The 25,841-nt window shown below is 44.1% G+C and overlaps 1 protein-coding gene across 4 annotated transcripts in view; it reads right to left on the reverse strand.

Annotated features, from left to right (window-relative positions):
• The window catches only part of Ssbp2 (single stranded DNA binding protein 2), a 249,109-nt gene extending 227,397 nt beyond the window's left edge, over positions 1–21,712 (reverse strand). For 3 of the 4 annotated variants that reach the window (XM_051172516.1, XM_051172515.1, XM_051172513.1), the window contains exon 1: positions 21,549–21,712. In XM_051172516.1, coding sequence (XP_051028473.1) covers positions 21,549–21,610 — 62 coding nt within the window. In that variant the 5' untranslated portion in view covers positions 21,611–21,712. The remainder of the gene's footprint in view (positions 1–21,548) is intronic. The other variant, XM_051172514.1, reaches the window with a different exon arrangement.
• Between the last annotated feature and the right edge of the window lie 4,129 nt (positions 21,713–25,841).

Consider the following 25,841-nt stretch of genomic DNA (forward strand, 5'->3'; position numbering starts at 1 on the left):
ATATATTTATAAAACAGAAAATTGAAGTGTCAAAAAAATTTTGTTCTGAATAATTTTCTCATCACTAGAAGGGGCTCTTAAGAAATAATTTAAAGTTGTAAAGCTCTTCAACTTGCATAATTTCAAAATATTTAAATTTATAACATTTTAGAACATTTATAAGTATTGTAATCTTTCTTCATTGAATAAATATTCCAGAATCCCTCAATAACAGACAATGTCTGTTGTATAAGCTCATTTCAATGTCAATCGCAAAATAAAAACCTATCAGTCATAACCAGAAAAAAATAAAGGCTCCAACAATCTCAAGATCCTACTGAATGGAAGAAATAATGTGGAGGTGACAGTAATATAGAAGCACAAAGGAAAAGACAAGAATTCCTGTGACATTCAAACTACTGAAAAATGGGTTCCTCTTAGTTGTAATAAATGACACTTGGGGAGAGTCTTATCAAGACATAAACAAATGGAAATAAAGTGCCTGTAGCAATACAGTTAACTGAAAGCTCTCCCATACACCCAGTGAGAGCCGGGACTTCTATCTGGATACAGGCCCAAAACACTAAGTAGTGCTTACTAAAACCTAGTTACATATCTGTGCATTTTAAGAAAGATATGAAACTCTTCTCTACTGTGTCAAAGAAAATGGAACCCAAAATTTATTAAAGCATTATCAGGCTTATTGTTGTCTGGGGAAAAAACTCCCAAACAAAATTGTACATTAGTAAACCAGCCACAGGATGGCATTTCCTGACTAGACTCAATTCCCTTTTTTGTTAAGTTAAAGATCATAAGGGAAGAAGACGATATAAAATGAAGCTACACCTACTTCTGTGCCTTTTATACTCTCTTAGGAGCATGGATTAAAAACAGGCCAATGAGCCGGGCATGGTGGCGCATGCCTTTAATCCCAGCACTCGGGAGGCAGAGGCAGGCGGATCGCTGTGAGTTCGAGGCCAGCCTGGTCTACAAAGTGAGTCCAGGATGGCCAAGGCTACACAGAGAAACCCTGTCTCGAAAAACCAAAAAAAAACAAAAACAAAAACAAAAACAAAAACAGGCCAATGTTTAATATGCTGTGCTGCTTCTCTATACTGCAATAGCCAAGGAAAACTTAGAATACACAACATAACAACAAACAAACACTGATTGTCTTAAAGGGCTGGCGGACAGAGACTGTGATGTTCTTCCCCGTGGTGTTAGCTTACAGTTTGACAGAAACCTCTCTCTCAGGTCTATTCCACATGACAGTGGGCCACTATGATTCAGAAACAGTTCATACATTTCATTATGAAATGGAGAGTCAAAATCATGGGAAGACGCACAACACAGAGAAGCTCCCTCCTACTCTGCAAAGGAAATGACTTAGAAAGCCTCGGGAACTTGAGTGGAAATATTTTCCTCTACTTCAACAGTGCACAGAGAGTGGCACTGTTGCCTCTCCTGTCAATAACTGATTTACAAAAGATACAAAAATCATTGTCCTCTGAGGAAGGTTTCTCAAACAAACACACTATCTTATTCAAAGGAAAAAAAAAATCTAATTGATCTGTCCACATTTAGTTGATTTTAAGTGAATATAAGCATGCTAAGTTATTAAAGAAAACTACATGTGTATTTTGTTTCTAATAGCAGTGAGTATAAGCTTTGTGTCCTGCTGGACAGTACACATTATATTAAAGACACTGATGCAACTGCATTTATTATATTTTATAACAATATAAAAAGACAGCCCCAATAGTCCCGGCTGCATTTCAAACCTCTAATCAGTCATGGGATGGCTTAAGTGTATTTTCTGTACTTTAATGACACAGAACCTTTTCTAACTTATACCTTACATTTTTAATTCAAATATATTTTCAAACAGTAAAATAGATCTTAGTAAGCAAGACCTTACCAGTTAAATTCACAACACATTGTATAAACATCACTACTGACCACAAGGTAGCTTTAGCATAGCAGAAAACACACAATGAATAAACTAACTTTCTGTGCCCTCCACACATGCATTTGTTTCCAACGCATTTGCCAATCCATCTGTGTTACACCACCACTAGATAACACTGCTTGTGTTTAACACCTCAGGTTACAGGTTTCCTGCTTTCAGGGTGGTGAATCGTAAACCCTGGGTCAGTGCCTACTTAAGAACTTCAGAGTGGGCCCCACCAGCCTTGGGGGAACTCTGAACCAACCCCAGGCTTTCCAGAACAGGCTGTGGCTCCTCCTGAACCCTCTCCTGCCCTTCCCACGGCCCCTCCCTGCGACACTTGCCACAGCGCCACTGAACTTTCTGTTTCTTGACAGGATCGGGCTCTCAGCTCTGGCTGTCTCCCAAGCACAAACTGTTCCCTGTGCCCAGCACCCTGTTCCCTTCTCTAGCAAAGTTGGCCTTGTCGCTGCTGGATCCCCACTGCCTTGTATAGTGCCTGGCAAACAGCAAGACCCCAAAGAAATATTTAATGAGTGGATAGATGACAGAATTTACACCTTTTTTTAACTTTTGCTTTTGAGGGAGGTATTTATTGGGAACTTGGAAAATGACCAATGTACACAGATGTTATTGTCTGTCATCTTTGTCCCTCAGACTTTTCCCATCTGTTCCTGGCCTGTGATAATCTTGTCTATTCACTTTTCTTACCTTCTTCCCCTCTCTCAAACACACTTTTGTTTTACTTGACTTTTTTTGGGGGGGCGGGGGGCAGGGCATTGCAGCAACAAGGTTTCCTGTAGTCCAGGCTGACCTGGAAACATGCAATCAAGGCTGTTCTTGAAATCCCGATCCAGCCTCCACCTCCTGAGTACTGTCCACTTCATGTGCACTACCAAAACCAGCCTTAAAATACACCTTTGTTAAACGATGTGTTGAAGAAAAGCTGGCGCAGATTCAAAGACACTGGCTCTTGGACAAGAGGGTGTAGCTCGGTGGTAGAGTAATTGCCCACCAGGTAGAAGGCCCTAGGGTCTCTTCCCAGTGCTGTATACAATAATGAAATAAAAGTGGGCTCTTCTGGGCTTCATGGTTTTATGAAGGTTTTCATTTCTTTGTCACGGTCCTCTCTTTTCTCGCCCCATTATGCCTCTCTCTGGCTGTGTGTTCTGACTGACGCAAGAAACAGCGAGAAGACCGTACACCTACGTACGATACACATGACACTTGAAGAACACTGCAATCCAGCGCCCAAGCACACATGCTATGTCACGGCTGCTTCGTCTTTTGGCCCTTTCTGTGAGTGCTTACTTCTCCAGCCTTACCGCATGCACACAATCATTTGTATCAATCAAATCGTGTCACCTGATAGTAAAAGAAGTAAATAATAAAACAAAGGGTGGATTTTATTCAAGTGGCTTTTGAGTTGTCCTGTTTTTGGTTTGGTTTTCATTAAAAACTTCAAAATTCCCAGGTATGTGTGGATATTAAAAAAAAAAATTCTGAAAGGTCATATGGCTATTTTTACATTCTTCATCTTTGTTGATGGGGAGAAGCAACACAGACATCTACTCACCTCAGAGAATCCACAAGAGACCAAAGTGTGGATAATACCAAAGTACAACTGGGTGAGCCAATGAATATTACAGAGATTACTTACAGGAGCAGAACTGACTCAAAGACAGCCGCGTCACCACGGCCCACCTCAGGATAGATGGCAGCTCACAAAAGCCGGGAACCTGGAATATACCACACAGCCTGCAGACAGCTCTACAGACTGGAGAGTGAGCTCCCCTCCAACACTGACCTAAATTTCTTCCATGCAGTTGGTCTGGTCTCAGATTCTTCTTGGCAGCTCAGTTTTTATTGCTTACTCTGGCAAGGAGAGGCCTAGTAAATCTGCTCTGTTTCAGGGACTTCCTGAAGCTATTTTAAACTGTTTACCTTCTTGCCTAGGGAACTTGATGCAGTACAGAATGTTTTAATCTTGGAGAAAACGGTAATACAATAATTTTCCTTACCTGTATTTTTTAAGCTCTATTTTGTCCATAATGTGTTTGGTTTATAAACTTATAGCCTACTGACTGGTAGGCACAGCAAGCAATTACTCATTTAGAGTTTTTGTTTGTTTGTTTGTTTTGTTGGTTTGATTTATTTGAGACAGGGTTTTTCTATATAGGCTTGGCTGTCCTGGACTCACTTTATACACCAGGCTGGCCTGGAACTCACAGAGATCCGCCTGCTTCTGCCTCTCAGAGTGCTGGGATTACTGGCGTGCGCCACCACGCCTGACTTAATTTAGTTTTCTTAACTACACCACAATCATTTCGCAATTATCTCTTAGAAATCATCCCTTTAATCTAAGATTCAGAAAGCTTTTAAAAATCAATTGACAAAAAGCTAACAATGTAACCCTTCCTAAAATTCATTTTAAAAATTTATACACAGTCACCTTCAATGCTTACTTACTGGCTTCCTTCCCACTCCCTACAGCGACCCATTATTACCATTCTGTAATAAAACTTAAAGTGCAAAAATTAGACCATGGCAATTAACAAAACCTCTTCACACTGTGACAGAACCAACCAAAACTTCCCATCTGGAAAATGTATCAGGTAAAAACCAATCCTTATCTCCTTGTAGTTTCTTTCTGCTTGTTCTTTCTCAAGGAAAGGCTTTCCACATCAGCCATCTCCTTTGCTTTGCCTTTGCTCCACTCCCCACCACACTACTGCTGGCCAGGCACGGTTATACGGCCTATTTTAGTCTCAGCACTCAGGAGGCAGAGGCAATGGCAGCTAGACCTTCGTGTGCTCCTGGCAGGCCAGGGCTACATCTACATAGTGAGATTCTGTGCAAAAGAGAAAACACCCTGCACACTTGAGCTTACTCCATTGGAGCTTTTCTCACTCAGGTCACAGGAGGAATCCTAATTTTGAAATCCAGTCCTATTCAACATTTTACTCTCTCTTGTAGGTCTGGCAAAGTTAGCCCGTGCCTCCCTTCTGGAAACTCCCCTTTCTTGACATGCCTTATGAGGGCCCCTCATTTCTATTTGCTGATCTTTTTCAGTCTAAATCTCAATCTCTCTTTCTATCTGCCTTTTAAATATTGCCCAAGGCTCATCTTCAGTTTCCTCACTGCCTCCTTCCACATTCCCAAGAAAGCATTTGCCTCCCGCCTTATGCCTTCAAACGATACACAAGATACACAGCAGAAGGAAGCTCGGGCCCTAGAGCAGGTCCGTAACTAAGGTGCACTGGTCGAAGTCAGGCAGGATAGAAGCATACATGACGCTGGCGAGTCTGTTTCTTCGTGTAAGTATTTGGTCACACTTGTATGTTTACTTGGTAAAACTCTATCAAGTTATGCAGTACAAATAAAAGCATATTTCTGTTTGAATCCCATACCTCTGTGAAGTTATTAAGTGAATAAGCTAACCCTGGCCATGGAGTCGAGCTCAGACTGTGTGGCTTAGGAGTCTGCTAAGCTTACTAAAGCCTTGGTTTCCTTCATCAGCCATATGAAACCAACTGTCAGAAGGCCTGGAGCGATGCTCGCAGCACAAGTACTTCATGCTTCTGAATATAACGCCTCCGCCCCTCCCTTCTCGATTCCAGTATCTTTAGCCTAGATTTACCCTCTGAATTCAACGTCCTACACATCCAATCTCACCCAAGCTGCTCCATCTCTAGGAATGAATGGCATCTCAGTCTGAACATCTCCCTCCTTAACGCCTTCCCATTCTTCTTCCTGTATTTCCTCAGTGTCTGTGATTGAAATAGAATAGTCATTTTAAAAGTCCTACCTTAACAGTGAGGACCTTGAGTCCAGTACATTCTATACCTTGAAACTTTTCCTTTACCAGGCGAAAAAAAAAAAAAAAAAAAGATAACCACATAAAATTGTATTGTTACAGCAGCTCACCTATTACAAAAGTTTACTAAGACAGCCGTCCCCTTACCCAGGCCTCTATATTTCTTTCAAAAGTATTCTGAAATGCATCTCATGATGTAACTTTTGTGCTTAAGATTCCTCATCTCATAGATCAAGCTGTCACTCAAGGGTGCAACCAAACAGTTTAACTTACCTTGCACACTCTGCAGTACATCTCACCACACTCACTATACAGTGGTGTAGCAAACACAGCCGGCCCTCCTATGCTCACAGTGCAGCCTCGCTCCGCAATACTCAGAGACACGGCGTCCGGATGAACTTCTTTTGTCTGTACTCCAGAAACAATACAACTACCTACATATTATTCACGTTGCACTAGATAATTACATAATCTAGAGAGGACTGAAAGGTACCTGAGAGATTGTGGGGACACTACATGGAGACAGTAACCCTATCACATAGAAGACTTGAGCTTCCATAGGATTTAGGGCGCATGGGGCCCTAGCACAGACTGTAGAGTGGTTCTCTTTAATGCCGTCATGCCTGGGGGTATGCTTCTTTCTCTAGAATCTTCTCCTGCAGCTAGGCTATCCCTGCCCTCTAGAACACAGCAGCTTTCCTCAGACCTCTCCTGGAGCCTTCTGCCTACACAGTACAGCACTTGCTAGCAAGACGGTGACTGCTGACAGCGAGCCGCTCTAAAGAATAAGGCCACTGTGGCCAGAGATGACTAAACCAACTGACAGAGGCTGACACGAAACAGACAATGCACTTTTTTTTAAAGTGGATAAAGGAATATATAATAGAAAGCAAGATTATTATAATCCCCATCTCATAAAATGCATTAAAAATATATACTCAGACATTTTTAAGCTAATTTTAAATGCTATTTTGGTAAATTTGACTATTTAACCTCTATTTCCTTAAGATTGTTTTACACACACACACACACACACACACACACACACACACACACACAAACCTGAAAGTTTTGTTTCAAGTTAAAGACATAATAAAGACTAAATATTGTGCTAGCTGCTTCCCAAGTCTCCTCAGATGGCCCTCAAGTTCCCACCCTTCCACAGTCCTGGGAGGCTTATCTGTAAGGACTACATGTCACCAAAGCCCTTGACCTCTGGCTCCAGAGATGAGCAGCAGCAGCAGTAGAAGGAAGGCTCCTCCCTGCTGGGCCTCTAGCTCTGCTTAGCCGAGGGCTTGACAGTGGCCGTGGGCCCTTTTGTACCACAGCCCACAGCGCCAGGAGGCTGGCCTTTTCCAAAACCAGATGCTGGCTCCTGTTCCCACTGATCCTTCAGACTGGGCGCTCCCCTTCCTAGGTGCTAATTCTGCATATATCTTCTTTTTTTTTTTTTTCTTAATTTATTTATTTATCCACTTTACATTATGTCCATCGCCCTGCCCCCTCCCTCCTCTCCTCCCAGCTGCACCCGCCCTCCCTCTTCCCTACCCCCTCCCCTCTTCCTCAAAAAAGGGAACCTCCCCTACCCAGCCACCCCAGCTCATCAAGTCACATCGGGACTGTGCATGCTCTCTTACCCTGTGGCCTGGCAAGGCAGTCCCCACCAGGGCAAAGTGATCAAAAAGCTGGCAACAGAGTCCAGGTCAGGGACAGCCCCACCCCACCTCTTGCTCCCCTTACTAAAGGACCCACAGGAAGCCTGAGCTCCCTGTCAGCTACATCTGTGTTGGGGGCCTAGGTCTAGTCTATTCCTTGTCCTTGGTTGGTGCTTCAGACGCCACAAGCCCCCTTGGGCCCTGGTTAGTTGGCTCTGTTGGTCTTCTTGAGGAACTTCTGTCACCCCTAGGTCCTTTTTCCCTCCTCCCTCCCCACTTTTCCACAAGACTCCCTATGCTTCGACTAATGTTTGACTGTGACTCTCAGCATGTTTCAAACCAGTGTTGGGTGGAGCCTGTCAGGGACAACTCTGCTAGGCTCCTGTCTGCAAGCGCAGCAAGAGTATAGTTAATAGTGCCAGCATTCGGCTCTCTCCCATGGAGTGGGTCTTGGGTTGGGCCAGGCATTGGTTGGACATTCCCTCAGTCTCTGCTCTATCTGCTCTATCTTCATCCTTATGTATCTTTCAGGCACGGTAAATTTTGGGTCCAGGTTGTTGTTGATGGGTTGGTGTTCTCCTCCCTCCACGAGGGGTCTCGGCTAGTTAGAGGGCGTCCCCTTCGGACTCCATGGCCCCAGCTACTAGGAGTCTCAGCTAGGGTCCCCGTCATATCCTCCCAGAAGCCTACTCTGTTGTAGGTCTCCAGCTTGTCACAGAGATGCCTCTGCCTGCAGTTTTTCTTCTCTTTGCAGGCCCTCTGTCCTCCTGCCTGGCCCCTACCCATGCCCCAAGATCTGATCCCAACCCTCACCTCTGCCTGTGCTCCCTCTCCTACCTTGCTCCCTCTCTTCAACCACTTCTGCTGTCTATTCTGAGTGAGAGTTAAGCATCCTCCCCTTGATCCTCCTTGTTACTTATCTTCCTTGGGTCTGTGCACTGCAGTGTGTTTATCTTGTACTATGTGGCTAAATTCCACTTATAAGTGAGTACATACCATGTGTGTCTTTCTGAGTCTGGGTTAGCTCACTCACATCTTCATTAAACACTTTTCAATGTCTCTTTGAAGAATGCATCCTGCCAGGGACCTAACCCTAACCCTATCAGCTGGTGTCACCATTACAGCACTTGCTATATTGTCAGTTCTCTTAGCAGTGATAGCGCCACGCTAAAGAACCCCATCAACATCTTTTAATGCCTCAGGAAAAACTTGCCTGTATCATCTTTCTGGCCCTGAAGTCCAACTCGCCTTACTCAATACAATCTAAACTCAAACTGAATTAGCAAGCTTTTCCCAAAGTGAACTGTGTACTAAATCTTATGCATATACTTATGTGCAATGGGTATTTTAGGACAGATACCTCATACAAATTTTTCCATGATGATTTTAAATGAAAGAATAATATTAATCACTAAGTTTAAATATTTATCCTATTTATTAATAGGAAGCTGGCTTCCTATTAATAGTCCTGGCTTTAAATACTCTGGTATAGTGCAGTCATCTCATAATTTTAATCTAGTATATGATGATATAATAGCAAATACAATATAATGAAAAAACAATGAAAGAATTTTTTTTTTTCCCAGTAGTCATTTCCAGAGAAGTGGCTGGTAACAGGCATTATATGGTTATAGTACTTCTGGACCACATGGAACTTCCCAGAAGCCCTTGTTCAAAAACAAACAAACAAGCAAGCAAAATCAACAGGCCATATGCTCATTGGGACAACAGATAAAGGAAACTCATAATTGCAGATTTTTCTAGCTATTATATCTCTTATTTATTTCTGACTCTGCGGTTTACCAAGTAAAGTGACTTTTAACAGCTAACTTGTCACTTCTTACACAAAAAGTGCAGCCTGAGGTCCTAATACGTATTTTCCTCTTGTGTAAGTATTCAGATCCAGGTTGTTAAGCCGCAAATGGCAGCTTAGTGGGAATTTACCAGTTCATGGCTATAGTTTCAGCTTGAGAAGATAAGAAAGTCCTGGAAGTGAGGAGGTGACTGCACAGCGACGTGTAGGTGATTAATGACACTGAACTGCACACCCAAAAACTAGTTAAAATGGCAGCTTTGTATATACCATATACCATTACATACCACAGTAAAAGAGAGTGTCATTTACAGTGAAAGACTTTCCCTTCCTTTCTTAGAGAGAGGGGTACAGGTTATATTTTGATTGTGAGATGTTTCCACAGGCTCATGTGTTGAACACTTGGTCAGCAGCTGGTGGCACTCTTCCCAGTGTTTCTGGAAACTTTAGGAGGTGAAGCCTACTGGACAAAGAGTTACCTTTGTGTGTGCCTTAAAAGTTATACCTAATCCCCAAGCCTTCCTCATCCACTATTTCCTTTCCAACCCAAGACAAAACTTCTCCACCACACACTCCTACCACCTGACTCTGTGCCTAACTGCAAAGGGCCAGGCAACCTTGGCACACTGTTGATCTTCATTCCTCTTAAAAAGCTAACATAGGACGAAGTGGAGAGAGAAGAACTTCCCTTTGTCTACCTCTATTTAACTTTCCAAACAACAGGAAAATGAATGGGTTCCTGAATTTGAGACACTTAAGCAGGAAAAACACTAGTTCAAGTCTAACCTGAACCATATGGCAATGCTCTATCTCAGAAGACAAAAACATACAAGAAGGTCAAAACTAGCCTGAACCCCACATCCATTGACCCATTTATGGAAGAACAGCATGTAAAAATCAGATTTGTGAGTTTCCGTAGATACTCCTCAAATACCACAGGCTATTTACCAAAGTTTCAGCTTTTACCCTGGTGCTCAAGACACCAAACTGAGCTGGGGCTCAACTAGAGGCTTCATCCCAACTGACGAGCATCCATGGTGCCAGGAGGTACTTGCATGCCACCGGCTGGGAAAAGTAGTCATCAACATCACCCAGCTACCAACCATACGCTGATGCAATAGTGGCAAAAATGGTATAGAAGTAACCTACCACCTTCTGATTGAGTTTAAGACCCATTCCAAGAGAAGGAGCCTATATATAATACTGTTGAAGTGTTTTTTTTTTTTAATTGACTATATAGGCCATAGGCCTGTGGGAACAACTAATATTATTCTCCTAAAGAAACGGCAATAAGATAGCAGGCTACCAAGAAGAGACTTGATACCCTATGAACATATATACAGGGAGAGGAGGCTCCCCTCAGTCACAGTCACAGGGGAGGGGAGTAAGGCGATAATGAGAGGGAGGGAGGAATGGGAAAATACAAGAGATGGGATAACAATTGAGATGTGATATGAATAAATGACGTACTGCTATACCCATAGATCAGTGTACCAGTCAGGCCTCACAGAGAAGCTTCCTCTAGTGGTACATGGTAGTTAACACAGAAACCCACAATGGGGCAGCGTGCAGAACATGAGAGTCTCTGGAGTAGTCAGCACTCAGTGGGGTGTCTTTATCAAACTCCTCCCCTCAAGACTCAAGGATCTATGCAGAAGAGGATGCAGGAAAAAAAAAAAAAGAGCCAGAGGTGATAGGTAGCACTGAGGAAACAACATCTTCCACACACACGACCGATACACATATAAACTCAGAGACTGTGACAGCACGCACAAGTTCAAGTGACAGGAAGGGAAGTGACGCCAAGTCCCACCCCTAACCAAGAAGCTATTCGGAACTGATTCCCACTGGTGAAGGGAAAAGTCGGTTTTCTCCAATACCGTGTCACTGGGTATATTTGAACCACACCACAGGGCAAGCCCAGTGCCTAAGAGTGGTTTTGTATTTTTTGGTCTCACTGGTTTTTGCTTATTTGTTTAGCTCGGCACAGTTTTTGTTGTAAAATGGTCTGTGAGGGACAGAACATGAAACTGGGTGTGTAGGGGGGTAGGGAAGATCTGGAGGAGGTAGGGGGTGAAAATAAGATGATCAAAATACAGCGTAGGCAAAATTTATTTTTAAAATAAAAAACTAAATCAGATTTGTTTGTTTTATTCATGGCATGACACCTTTTGAATTACATAATTTTGTAAATTGTGTTTAACATACTTTAACAATATATTTTTCTCTTAACCAAAGTGCTGCTAAACTCGTGACCTATATGATTCTCTATTGAATCATAGTGATAGTTAATCCTCCGCTCACCCCCTCCCATTCAAGGGGGCAGCTAACTTCTAATGGAAGGAAAACCAACAACCTGGAAGCAAAACATTCAAATTATGGCTCAGGTTAAACGCTAGTTAAAAACTAAAATTATATATTTTTTAAAAATATTTTTAAGTATGGCCTAGCTCTGCCACATACTACTTGTTTTATCCTAGCTAAATTAATTTTCATTTACAAATCATGACAATCAATAGAGTTAAACAAAGTATGTCAAGATACTTGAGAAATATAAAACACAATTTTACTTATATTATTGATTTTTATTACACAGATTATGTCAAATTTTCTATGAAAATAGGCACATATATTCATTATATGTAGGTAATGTCCCCAGCTTTAAAATTCTAAGAAAAACTACTCTTTACCTATATATTTTTTTAATCCTTTGAAATTATATAATTCTAGTACCAAACTATTAGTCTAATGTATTTTGATGCTAATTAATCAATGGCCATCACACCTGGGCAGGGCAAATGAGATAGGTGTGGCTAAGGTTCCCAGGACTGGGGAGACAAAGAGATTCTTGGGAAAAAGAGAGACCAGAGGAGAGAGAGAAGGTTGCACCATCATGGGTTAAGTGGAGGAGAAGCACATGGCCAGCATGGATGGAGACTTGGCCCAGATGAGCAAGTCTGTGGGATTATGGATGGGAGGTAGAAATTATTAGAAGCAGATGACATGGGTTTGGGGCAGGTATCCCATACCTGCCACTATGGGAAGTAGTTTAGGGGATTAACATCTGCCCTGCCCCAGGTTAACTAAGGCTATTTTAAAATATAAGTGTCTGTGTCTGGATTGATTGCTAGCGGGATAGAAAATACTACCGTAATAATAATTATAGGCTTGATAATAAACATTATTAGGCCATACTGGTAATTTAACTGCTGAAAATGTGGGGAGAATATGAGCTAGATATAGTGACACACTGGTGGAATACATATTTGAAATTGATTGCATCTCTAATTTATTTATGCCACAAATATAATAAATCCAAACAGTGTGCTACGTAAACAGTGGAATACATTGGTGAATAAGCCATCCTGTCCTCATATAATGTCCAATATAAAAGAGAAATGAGACATCAAACTAAACAGAACACATATAATTAATTTTAAAACAAAAATGGCCAGTGAGGGTTGTTAGAAAATCAACCAACCTTATCTGGAAGGTCAGGAGACGTGACCGTACCAATTGTGCCATCTGTTGTTAACCCAACAGCCCTGAGTGTTCACTAACCTGTTTGTGTGTGTGTGTGTGTGTGTGTGTGTGTGTGTGTGTGTGTGTGTGTGTGTAGGGGATCAGTGGCAGCCAGAGGACAAACTCAGTGCCCTTCCTCAAAGAGCGCAGTCCACCTTGTTTTTTGAGGCAGGGTTGCTCACTGGCCTATAGCTTACTCACCACGTTCAGGTGACTGGTCCGAGAAACCAATGATACGGCTGTCTCAGCCTCCCAGTACTGAGGTCACATATGGGACACACCATATCCAGCTTTTTTACACGAGTACTGGGCACTCACCTCGGGTCCTCAGGTTTGCACAGCAAGGGCTTCATGGACCCGGCTCTTTCCCCAACCCTAACCTCAGCTCTTCCTCTCTAGAGGAGGCAACATCATTGTAAAAGCTTAACTATTTTCCCTGGAACAAGTATGCACACCCTTAGGGCTTGGGAGATTAGAGACCTCTGCCTTTACTACCTAGGAAGACCGTACACCAACTGTATTCACATCCCAGTTCCTCACAAAAAACAAAAACAAAAAACAAACAAACAAACAAAAAACAGCAGGACATGGTGGTGCCTCGTGGAAGCCGAGAGAGGCAGGCTTATCTCTGTTAAGTTCCAGGCCAGCCTGGTCTACAAAGCCCAAGACAGTCAAGACTACACAGAGAAACCCTTCTCAAAAACAAAAACAAAAACACCCAAAACAAAACAAAACAAAACCCAGCTGAGTACACTTTTTTGGTTTTTCGAGACAGGGTTTCTCTGTGTAGCCTTGGCCGTCCTGGACCCGCTTTGTAGACCACGCTGGCCTCGAACTCACAGCGATCCACCTGCCTCTGTCTCCGGAGTGCTGGGATTATAGGCGTGTGCCACCACGCCCGGCTTGAGTACACTTTTTAACCCCTACCTTCACTCACACTTTGCATGTCCTTGAACAATTGTGCAGAGACATCCCCTTAGTGGTAGTTCAGGACTGCCTGAAATCCTCCTGCCTTGACTGTATCAGTATCAGTATCAACTACTCAGTCACTTCTCCAGGAACCCTCCTCTGTGGCACCCAATCTAATACAGCTCCCCGGCCATTCTCTCACATCCCCGTGTTGTACTACTTTTATGGCCAAAATAACTGTCCAAAACTTGCCTAGTGCATTTGTTTATTTACTTATTAGTAGGCATTACCCCAATAAACTTTACCATTCCACAGGAGCAAACGTCACGGTACCGTCTACCTCAGCCTCACAGTTCTTGCTGCTGTGTCTAAGGGAGCAGAGTGGGATGTTTACAGGTCAGGGAGGGAACTGGGGCTGTTTTTAAGGCAGTTATGGGAAGACTATCATCTGTATCAGCAATTGGTCCGAGGGAAGTGATACGTTGTTTAATAAAGACAACACAGGAGACCTCACAGTTCAGGACAGGTTTCCTTCCCGACTGAGAAACCTTACCTTCTCCTGCCTTTGATTTTTTACAAGAAGTATTGCCAGGCACCTGCAGCATGGGCAACACTGCAGGGATGTCAGAGAGGCTGGTGCTGAGCTGTCCTGTTCTTGAATTACTCCATCAACTTTGAATTACTCCTTCAGATGCTGTGGGATACTGATGGATTTTTAAAACAGATTAACTAAGCCATTTGCTATGCCCTGTTTTGATACTTAGAGGCAAAAACATTGCAAACTCTTAAGTTTCATTGTATCACTAGGGGTAGAGCAGACCTACAGTCTGTGGATTTCCAAAAGGTTAAATGAAATGATCAAGTCAGAGCCTTGCTGATTTTGTTACTATTAAGCAGTGAGCGTCTATGACAAAGCTGCACACAGTCTGTAGTTGCAAGTTTGCAGAACGAGATCACTTTAATTGTTTTCAGTGTCTCTAGTTTTATTTATTTATTTACTATTTACTTATTTTGTTCACTTTACATCCTGATTGTAGGCCCCTCCCTTGTCACCTTCTGGTCCCTCCTTTATCTCCCCTCCCCCTTCCCCTAGATCTCAGAAAGGGACTCCTCCCCTGACATCTGACCTCAGCCTATCAAGTCTCATCTGGACTGCCTGTACCTTCTTCCTCTGTGGCCTGGCAATCGCTTTAGTTTTTATGTAACAACTTATAGGGTAATTCCTCCACCTAGATTTGGGCCATTCACACAGCAGCCTTTGGCTTTTTGGATCTCAGATTTGAAGTTGGTAAACTAGAAAGAACAGGCACACATCAGGTCATTTACAAAAGTGACCATTGGTCTCGGGCGCTAGCCTGCTTTGGGACCAACTCTTCTAACTTTCACATTTTATTCTTGCCTTCCATCACAAACACCTCATTGGTATTTTGATGTGGCTTGGTTTTACAATAAATTAAAATTAAAACTGTATTAGTAATTAAAACTATGCTCTTCAATAGCTACAACTACAAAAACGCTTAAAAAACAGGAAGACGAATAACAAAGTTCTGTGCTTCAGTTTCTAGCTTAGACAATGCTGAACTCTTTTATATCATGCATATAACATAAAGTTAATACAAAATATAAAAATAAGGTTTTGCCAGATCATTGGTTCAAGCTCAATGTAACGCAAGCATGATGTAAAAACGTAATGGTGGCTCCTCATTGGCTGGTAGGGTTCCTGAATGAAATACAATCAGAGTTCTTAAAGTAAAATATGAATGTTACCAGAAAACAGTATCAACTGATGTTTCTCTTTTAAAAGGTGATGGACTAGAAAGATTAAATACACAACAGACAGGTGATATACCACTGCATTAGGCCCCCCTAAGCTGGTTCCGATAAACGTCTGCTGTTATAATTATCTGAAAACATGAATATCTCCACTATTGGGGATCCTTTAGCCATTAACATACTCTGACAAAACCCACCACTCATCCATCATGGCCAACACTGAATCTAAAAGCTCCATGAAAAAAAAAAAACAACTCTCTTTTTGTTTCTGTGACCCTGTCACGCAATGTGCAACACTAACAGTTTGGGAGGGCAAGCACAGCTTCTGCTGGGACCCCGCAGTGTGCCACCATTTTAGTATGTGTGTGCTTTCAGTGTAGCAGTCAAGTAGCTCTCTGTCACCCACTAACTTAAACAATGTCTTGGATAAACAGCTGTTGTGCACATAAAATACATACAAAATCTAATAAGCACTCTTAAAATGAGAATGTTTTCAATTAATCTTTATTCAAAATAATCTTCAAAATTTAAGCATACATATTATTCCAAAGTTGTCATAAGTCCATTTTTTAAAAAATGTGTTCTTGATGAATTTAAATTTTTAACATATGTTGACCAAGGATTAACAATGTCACAAGCGCTCACGTAACTACTGTCTTTCTCACAGTGCCATCAAAGCAATCACGTACAGCAGTAGAGAACAAGGCCACGAACGACGGGCCGAAGCACAGTTGTAGGCGCACGTGTGCCTCATGGTATCCTCAGAGTTGGAAAGCTGTAAGCTGGGACCTCACCCTACGTCCCAACACTAACTTATGGTTATGATCACCATGCTTCTTCACCTGTAAACTACAGGGGTGAAAGGTCAGCCTCCACCTGGGCATCCAGTCCTTGCGGCAGAGCATGGTCTGATTTTAAACAATACAATTCTGTTTCCTAGCAGCAACTGGAGTTAGAAGCCCCATTTGGTGCGCTGCTACAGACTCAAAGTGAATGATCTTCCTCTTCATCGGGGATTGTTTTTATGAGCAAAGTGGCCTTGAAAGTATAAAAAAAAAAAGTAGACCTTCTATATTTTTTGATGGCTCTTAAAATATATAGTATTTATAATACTATTTTTAAAAATTACAATATATCTCTGTGATTTCCAGGCCAGCCTGTTCTACAAAGCGAATCCAGGACAACCAGGGCTGTTACTTGGTAGTGCATGCCTGTAATCCCAGCACTTAGAAAGCTGAGGCAGGTGGATGTCTGTGTGCTGGAGGTTAGCCTTGTCTACATAGGAAGCTCCAGGCCAGCCAGGGCTACATGGTAAGTTGCTATAACTGGCCATCTCCGTTTCTTTCTTTAGATTCATTCCTGTATAGACTGGGGTGGCGGGGGCAATATTCTTTTCCTAAAATAAAATACATTAATCTCACAGCTAAAATGACATTTCAGATCCAAATTTCTCGGTATTTTAGAGGAAATGTACTGGAAGTTGGGAGGAGAGTTCCCAGCACAGATCTCTCATTGGCCTTAGAAACCCTGTGGGCTGGGAGGTTACCAGGGAAGAGCACCTCCCTCCCCAAAAGATAAACTAGAAATCTTAAATTGTGTCACCTGTTCATCAAACAAGTTTCTAAGGAGATCTGTATTACTTCATCTGCCTTATTTCCTTCAAAAAAGAAAAAGAAGGAAGAAAGAAAGAAAAAGGAAAGGAAGACTGTAATTCTGCTTGGTAGGAATATTTTAATGATCAAAGAGAAGAACAAGGTGACAGAGTAGATACTAACCCCTAAAAACTACTCCTCATAACATCTAAGTGTTTTTCAGGGTGCAGCCACTTAAAGGAGCATACAGTCAATTTGATTTCAGAATTTTCAACTATGTGAACCGATGTCAAAACACCAAAGTTGCTTTTCAATGTCCCATGTTGTAGCTTAATTTCTATGTTTAATAACTACCTGATAAATGTCACTGTTTGCTATGTGTCCCTCCTGGCCATCTTCAGCTCCTAGCAAATTCTTCTTTCAGGATCATAACATAAGCTAAATAATGAGAAGCTGAGAACGTAGCTCAGTTGGTAGAGCGCCTGCCTGGCATCACATAAAAATGGGTGTGGTAGTACACACCTATAATTCCAGTAGTGAGGTGGAGGCGGGGGGGGGTGAAAAGTTCAAGGTCATCCTTGCTTCATAGGGAGTTTGAAGCTAGTTTGGACTACAGGAGACCTTACCTCAAAAAAAAAAAAAAAAAAAAAAGTATCAAAGCATCCGTATGCATAGGCTCACCATGACTTCCTTGGTAGTGTGGCTTCAAGTTAAACATATTTTATACAGAAACTGCTCACAACTATTCTATTTAATGTAATATTGTCAGTGATCCAACAAAATTTCTGGAAAGTCTAAAGAGATAAGGATTCTTCTTGATTTTGGACTCCTGCTTCCTTCTCTAAGCTGCCTGTGCCTCGCCCACACCACAACCTGCCAACATGGAGAGCTTCAAGCACAGGGAAGTCAAGCATAGCTGACCAAATCTTGTATCTGATTATGTAATTCTGTCCCCTCAATCGGTGACACCCTACCCGAGACAGGGAAGGTAAACCGGTCACCAAAGTGTGTCTTTCAGTCTCAAGGACAAGTGCCAAAGTTGGGGCAACCTTTGTTCCACACAGCTTCCCTCCTTCCTACTATCTTGTCCCTGGGTAGTTCCTTAATCAGACGTTTGTTACTTTCATGGAGGAGGGAAAAGCTGCCTATCAGGATTATTGGGAGAACAAGAAACATGAATAAAGGGAAAATAAACACGCCAGTCTCAACATAGAGATGGCAAAAAAAAAAAAAAAAAAAAAAAAACAAGAGTTATCTCTGCTGTATTCTTGTTTAGGGATTGTTTTTTTTTTTTTAAATAAAACTAGATATAAATAAAAATAGAACTCAACCTGTGTGTCCTTACAGTGAAAACTCTGCACGTTGGGAAGCTCCCTTTGAGTCTGACACACTCATCAACAGAGTCCTGGGTGCTTCCAGTATTACAGCACCAATAAAAAATAAAAATAAAAAAAGCTTAAGAGAAGAAATAACAAGTACTGTTCCCCATTCTAAAGAAACAAGCATTACAGGGAAAGCTAAATATAAACAACTAATTACACAATTATTTAATTACCAATTTGATCAATGTGATAAGGAAAGTACTAAAGCCAGTGTCAATTATCTAACAGGATCAGAATTAAAATGTCTTTGCAAACATGCCCCTTCCTCCAGGGTTGCTGAAGTGCTCTCTGTAACTAAACCCACTACAAACCTTTGAGTAGGCTTGACCTGTTTGCTTTGTAAAACAACGAAATACACAATTAATCTGACCCTAGCCAATTTCTATGCTCAGAACTACAAAACAGTATTTTAGAAACTGTGCAAGCGGCAAGTTAATTTCAGGTACTCTATATAGTGATCTCTTGCTGCGAGAAAGCCAAGATTTCATGCAGATAGGCGCTTGTCAGCCATCCATTATGAAGCTCTATGAGGATTCACACTCTTGATTATAAAGCTATGACGCTCACGGCTCATTTTGCAGAGTAGATTTATAAAAAAAAAAAATACACTTGTATTTAGTACTGAAATATAAATTGTGATTTTTTTTTTTTTAAATACTGAAACAGTCTTAAATCGCTTATTAGGGATTTCTTCAACCCTCAGCTGCCTCTTAAAATCTGCCACCTTAAAAATTAAAAACAAAAATCTGCTGCCACATCTTTAACGGCAACTTCAGAGTTTCCTATCTTCTGCAATGAGTACACCCATTCCAGTCAACAGAGACAACAGTGATCAGACCAACTCTACCACTCAAATGACCATGATTCTGTAAAAATAGGGTGGGCTTCAATGTTTGTCTTAAGATTTGCTAGGAATGAACCCAGAACAGCCACTGTCACTTCTCCAAAAGTGGCCTCTACCTGTCTAGACCATAAGGCAAAGCCAGCTAAGAATCCCTCCTGCCAACTGTAGTAAATGGAAGAAATATATTTAAACCAAACAGCACCATCTAGCAGAGCCCTCACTACTTGGCTCCTAAGAGTTGGTTTTACTTGGTGTTCTCAGTTTGGCAAATCTAAGAGTAAAAGTGGCAGTGACTTGTTTTTCTGATAGAATCAAAGAATTAAGAGCTAGAAAGGACCAAAACATGCCAAGTCCAACCTCCTTGTTGTCTCGGCACTGAAAATCAATTTTATTTTTGTTTTTTTTTTTGGTTTTGGTTTGGTTTGGTTTTTCTTTTTTAAGTAATGAGACCATAGAATTGACTCAGCTGAATGTCAGCCATTTCTGGGAGTCAGGCTAAAACCTAAATTACTTTAATACCAAATTCAGTCAAGCCCCAATAAGATTCTGTTTTTAATATATTACAATTTCTTCGTTCCCCATAATGTGAAGTCCAGGTATTTTATAACCATTAAAGCATCCCCCTTCAGATGTTTACATCAGATATTACAGCCAAATGACTCATAAGCACAAACTAGTATTTTAAACTCCAAGTCCAGTAACTACAGTTTCTTAAGCAGGCAATAAACACTATGTTTTATATATTTCTTGTCACAGCAAGATCTTAAAAATATCAGGAGTGGGGGTGGGGGGACCAATAGCATCTCTCCATTAATTTTGTTGTTTTTGTTTTGTTTTGTTTTCCTACATCAAGGCCTGCCACCTCTAAACCCTATGGGAATTGTGTGTATGTGTGTTGCTGCCAACATGCAGATTAGAAAATGTTCCCCTCCCTAGGGCACAAAAAACTTTCAAGGGGAACACTAACAGCCTAAAGCAAGGAGGGAAACTCGGTAGCCTACACATTAGATTTTTATTTACGAAGCTATTTTTGTATGCAAGGAATCCAAAGTACCTCTGGGAAATACTCTCGCTTTCCCCCAGCCTCTGCCCTCTCAATAAGTCAGTGTGTTCAAGGATAAGCTCGACCCTCAGTGCAGACCCGGCTAGAGGGATTCAGTCTGAACATCTGCACACAGGAAAGAAAAAAAAAAAAGGAGGGAGGGTTCCTCCTCAGTGTCACAGTCATTATTCGCTCTCATTTTAGTAACAACCAAATCGCCGTTACAAGTACACAAGAATAGCAGCCAACAAGCCAGCTAGCTCCGCGGCGTGCCGCGACCGTGGCACCCCAGCTCGCCAGCGTCCTCCGGGGCTCCCACCGAAGTGACCACCTGTATCTCCCACGACCCAACCGGGCGGCTTGCGCCCAGCATCTCTGCTGCAGCCCCCCGTTCCGACCCGCGCGCCGCGTCCACGCCGCGGGCAGGCCTCCTCTCGGGGCCGCCACGGCCCACGGGAACTGCCCTCCGCGCCCGCGGCCACCGCCCCCGGGGACGCAGCAAGTCTCAAAAAGTTCTGGGGCCGCCGGCGAGCCGGTGAGCGGCGAGAGGCAGGAGCGCCAAGCTCCCGCCGCCGACCCCGCGCGGGCCGGCACACTTTCTCCTTCCCGGACCTCGGCGCTCCCACCCCCAAACTTCCCGGGGGCCATCCCGCCCTCAGGGCCTGCGCTGGGAGAACCTACGGACCCGCGTCCCTGTACCCGCCTGCCCGGCCCACGCCCGCACTTGCCCTCCGCGCCCCCACGGGGCCCCGCTTCCGCCCACCGCGCGCCCAGCCCGCCGCCCTCTCCTCGCCCCACGCTCGGGGAGCCCCCCAAGCCGCGGCCCCATCGGACCCCCGCACCCCGCACCCCGCAGCACCCCACGCCCCGGCCCGCCGCGCGCGGCGGCCCGGCCGTCCGAGATCACAGCTCCAAAGTTACTTTGCGAGGAGGTGAAGCCGCGGGTGGTTCCCCTCAACCACCCAAACAAGTTTCCATCCCCGCCGCCGCCCCCAGCCACGCGCGTCCCTGCCGTCGCCCGCTGCCCGGAGGCCACCGGCCCGGGGGGCTCCCCGTAGAGGCCGGCTGCTCCCCCGAACCGAGCGTCGCCGTCTTCCCCCCCACCCCACCCCACCCACCTCGCTCCCGCCCCGCACCTCCTCCCTTGCAACCCACCCCCGGCTCCCCCTCCGGCGGGGCGGCCGTGTGGCTGCGGTTCCCGGAGTGTGCGAGTGCGTGCGCGAGTGTGCGCGCGTGCGAAGGCGGAGGTGGCTGCGGCGCGGAGACACTCACTTCTCCCGGGCCTGGCTGTCGGACGGGACGGCGCTGCTGTTACTCTTGCCTTTGCCGTACATGCTTGTGCCGAGAGCAGCTCCCACTGTCACGCACCTGTCAACCCATCACAGCCTCCCCGGGAACAGCCCCGTCCCCATGGCGACCCACGCAGCCACCCCCACCATTGGCCGCCCCACGCCAGAGCTCCGCCCTCCTCGCCCTGGCAACGCGAGAGACTGACAGGCCTCCCCTCCCTCCGGCCTGCCGGAGCGCGCGGCGGCGGCGGCGCGGCCTGAGCGGCAGTCTCCTCCCTCCTTCCCTCCCAAGCCGGCTCCCTCCCTCCCTCCCTCCTTCCCTCTCCGCCGCGCTCCCCCCCTCCCGCTCTCCTTCCCCCCCTCCCCCTCCGAACCCGGGCGCTAGGGGGGAATTAGAAACTGCTCTAGAAGGATTTTAAACAACTGGCTGTTCCCTCCGCCGCCGCCCCGCCCCCCGCGCCGCCCGCGCCCGGCTCCTCACTGGAGAGAAGGCGCGGGGAGGAGGGGAAAGTGCGGCCTGGAGTGCCTGGCAGCGACTGCGGAACGGGAGTCGCGGCGGCCCCAGACTTCGGGGCGCCCCGGCGAGTCCACGGAGAGACCCGCGGCCCCAGCCCCAGGGGACCCCTTCAACCTCCTCTCCCGCCCCTCCCCGGCCTGACACCCCACGCCGGCACCCTCATGCCTACTCTCTAGGGTGTCGCCCCAGCCCAGCTCTCGGAGGGCCAGCTGCAGGCTGACGACGCCCGCTCTGAACCCTCGACCTTCGTGGCTGAAGGACTGAGCGAATCTCCTTCTCTTCCCCACCCCACCCCCTCCCCGGAGGCATTGCGCCTCCCTCTTGGGGCGCCCGCCGTGGTGGTGTCGCCAGCCCTGAGACCGAGCCCTGAACCCCAAGGGGGCACCCTGCCTAGTGCCGACCTCCTTTCTTAAGAGGGGAGCACGCCCCCAAAGAGGCCAAGCGACCAGCTCCTGGGACCGCAGTGGCCCACCGCCTTGGCCCCTTCCTCGCCAATGCTCTCCCCAGATCTGCGGCAGACACAGGGCCCAGGCATTCCCCTCCACTCAGCCTGTTTTAATAGTTTGGGTGGGCGATGTCATTTCAGTTTGACCCCTGGACTGGAAAGAATCAGAGAAGGCCCTGAAAGACAGCCCTGTACTTGCCCTGCAGAAAAGGCCGCAGAGCTCAAGGTGTGCGAAGCTGTGCCCGAGCTGAAAACTCCCCGAGAATATTTTTGGATCCAAGTCCCTAATCTCATCTCAGTGAATGCGCAAAAAGTTTCTCAAGACACAAGCAACCTGGTTTCTGATAGACTCCATCCTTTATTTTGTCGGAGATCCTTGGCTGTAAAATCAGACAGGGTGGAAATCGGGTTGAGAGAAGAGATGAGCTTCAAATGGGAGGTGACAGGGGAAGAGAGAGGTGCCATAGGGGGAGGACAGGGAAACCTCAGAAAAGGATGAATTGAGGAGGAGGAACGGTTATGCTAAGGGAAAAGGAAATAGCATTCAAATGAGGAAGCATACCTTTCTACTGCTGCACATCTCTAAGCATTTAGCAGTCGGGATCATAAAAATGCATATGGAGACGCGGAGATAGATGCGAAGCAGAGAAAAGGAGCTTGTGGGTTCTGATAGCAGGTGACAGAAATAAAGCCGCAGAAGGTTAAGGAAGGGCAGCCAGTGGGAAAGAGGTAGAGAATCAACATGTTTGGCAACCGAATATTAATCAAAGACCGGAGCGAAAGGAAGAGGACGGACTTCCACGGTGTGAACGAAAACGAAGCGGGAAAGTAAACTATAGAGACAGAAAGAAGACTAGAAGAAACTGTTAAAAGGAGGAGACATGACAACAACAATAATAATAATAATAATAATAATAATAATAATAATAATAATAATAAAGGTCAGAGCTGGTTTAAAATACATTTCTATAGAAGAGACAATAATTAAGCCAGTCACAGAAGCCAGTATAAAGTATAGAAGGTGACATTGGCTTAACAAGATTAGTCCCGAAGAGAAATAATTCGCCATTTCAAACTCTAAAACTGCCCTTCCTCTTTCATATGACCCACAGTGGTGGCTGAGAGATGGCCTACAGGTTCTCTCCATTCTAGTCCTAATGACCTGCAGCAATTTGAGGCTTGGAACATTGCATTCGTGGACGATGAAGAACGAAAAGAAATGGCACCGAGCCAGCCAGCAATCTTCCAAAAAAAAATTTTTTTTTTTGCTCAAAATACTCAGATATATATAAAGTTGCTACTAGCCCTGTGGAGTTGTTATCCACTTGTCTTCTGTTAGCTTTAACCCAGAAAATGTTTACCATCTTAAGGTTCTGTCACCCATGGCACGCTCGCTGCATATATGATATTGCTCTGAGTCCTGTCAAGAAGAAACCTCTGGCAACTGCTGAGCTACTTTCAGGTCCACAACTGCGTCAGAAACATTTCGCTTTTTATACCAAAAGTGGTTAGCCTCAAAAAGACCTGCATTTCCTGACCTTCCCCGTCTTCTGCTTCTTACCAGTTAGACATAGACAATTGTGTCAAATGGTAAATCAAACACCCACCAATGGGATAGGATGTAGTCGCCAGTTACTGTCAGGGGGAAAAAAAAAAAGATGGAGTCAACCTTGGCAAGGTGTGCTGCTACTTGATGGGTCATTTGGGGGCCATTTGCAAAAAAAAAAAAAAGATTGCTCTGCCAAGTAACGTTCCCTTTGCAGTGCTTCTTTGTGTGACAAGGAACTTTCCCTTTTCCTACACCTGGAAAAAGGAAAGATTCCCACTGAAACCAAAAATGGACTTTGTGCTGTGAAAACAAAACAAAACAATGAGCTATTATTCTTAAACTGGTGTGGAGATTCTCTTATCTGTGTTTGTTTGCTTGCCTACAGAATGACCAAGTCAACCTTGAGTGCGACCCAAGCCCTCATATATTTTAGCTTCCAAATGATTCTTACGTATAACTAGGGTTTCTTGCTTTAGATGGCCAATCCAAGCTTAACGTAAGACTTTTAGGTTGTTCTGGTATACTGCTGATGACACTCCTCCTATAAGGCACTCAGTTAGCTCTATAGTGCACTTGACTCTCTACCTCCAAGCCAACAGAGTCATTAATAGGATGGTAAAATATGGCCGTAGGTGTTGTGTTCTGATAACACAAGGCCACAAAGTTGCAGCCTGCCCTGATGTGCCCTAAAGAGAAAAGATGAAAAAAAAAAAAAAAAAGGAAAATTGGAGACATTATTTGATGTCTATCGCTGTAATTCGTCCATGTCATTGGTTTTTGCCCAAATTTGTTACATTAGAAAGCCCTGTGGGAAATGGCATGTTTTCTGATATTTAAAAACTAAATTACAGATCTGCACAGTAAGATATGGGATTCAGAACAATTTTGTCTTAGTATCTAGAGAGAATAAAATGTTAAAAGGTCTTAGTTCAGAACTTGCCAAATTAATGTCAGAGTTACCACTGTAAAAGTGTTAGCATCCAAGAAATACTGGACTTCTATATGCATGTGTGCCTGTATGTGGTGCCCTTGAAGCTTAAGTAATCAAATCAATGACCATTAAAACTCTCAGCAACTACCTGAGCCATCAATGTGCTACTCTTCTCTTAATGTTTACACATGTAAATAAAATGCCTCTTTGCCCTTGTTCAAATTATTTTGAGTACAAAGCGTGTTCTTTGCAGCTGTACCTCTTGGGACCAGCTTTGTAATTAATGAGATTTGGAACAAATATTCAGAGCCACACTGGAGATCCCAGACACACGGTTGAAGATCAAGTGTCTTGCTCCTTTTTTTTAGAAAAGAGGGAAGAGATTGGACATTGAAAGATTCATAATGTAAAGACCGGTGATACACTTGGAAGGACCCTTTTTCAAAGCCCATAGGCGGTTGGTTAATTTTTAGGGAACAATTTGAATAGGAGAATACTGACCAGCTTAGCCACTCAAAATGGAGCCTTTATAATTGAGGATAATGATATTTTTTAAGTTTCATCCTTTCAGACATAGAGTATCAGTGGTAATCATTAGGTCCCCGCACATACATCCTGTTTTGTTTGGGCACATTTGTACTGTTTTCTCTTTCTGGAAGCTGGATCTTATTCTAGGAGCCTTTATCAGTCTAAAACAGGCGACCCTGTTCCTCCTTTACACTGACTCTATAATTCTCTTATATTAATATTTTCTCTAAAACGTTAAGGTTAAAAAACGCAGCCTTCATTCACAGAACCCTGGGTTTCCTTGTGTCACATAGAACAAAGAGACGA

Source organism: Acomys russatus, chromosome 30, assembly GCF_903995435.1.
Source record: "Acomys russatus chromosome 30, mAcoRus1.1, whole genome shotgun sequence".
In the NCBI taxonomy this organism is placed as follows: Eukaryota; Metazoa; Chordata; class Mammalia; order Rodentia; family Muridae; genus Acomys; species Acomys russatus.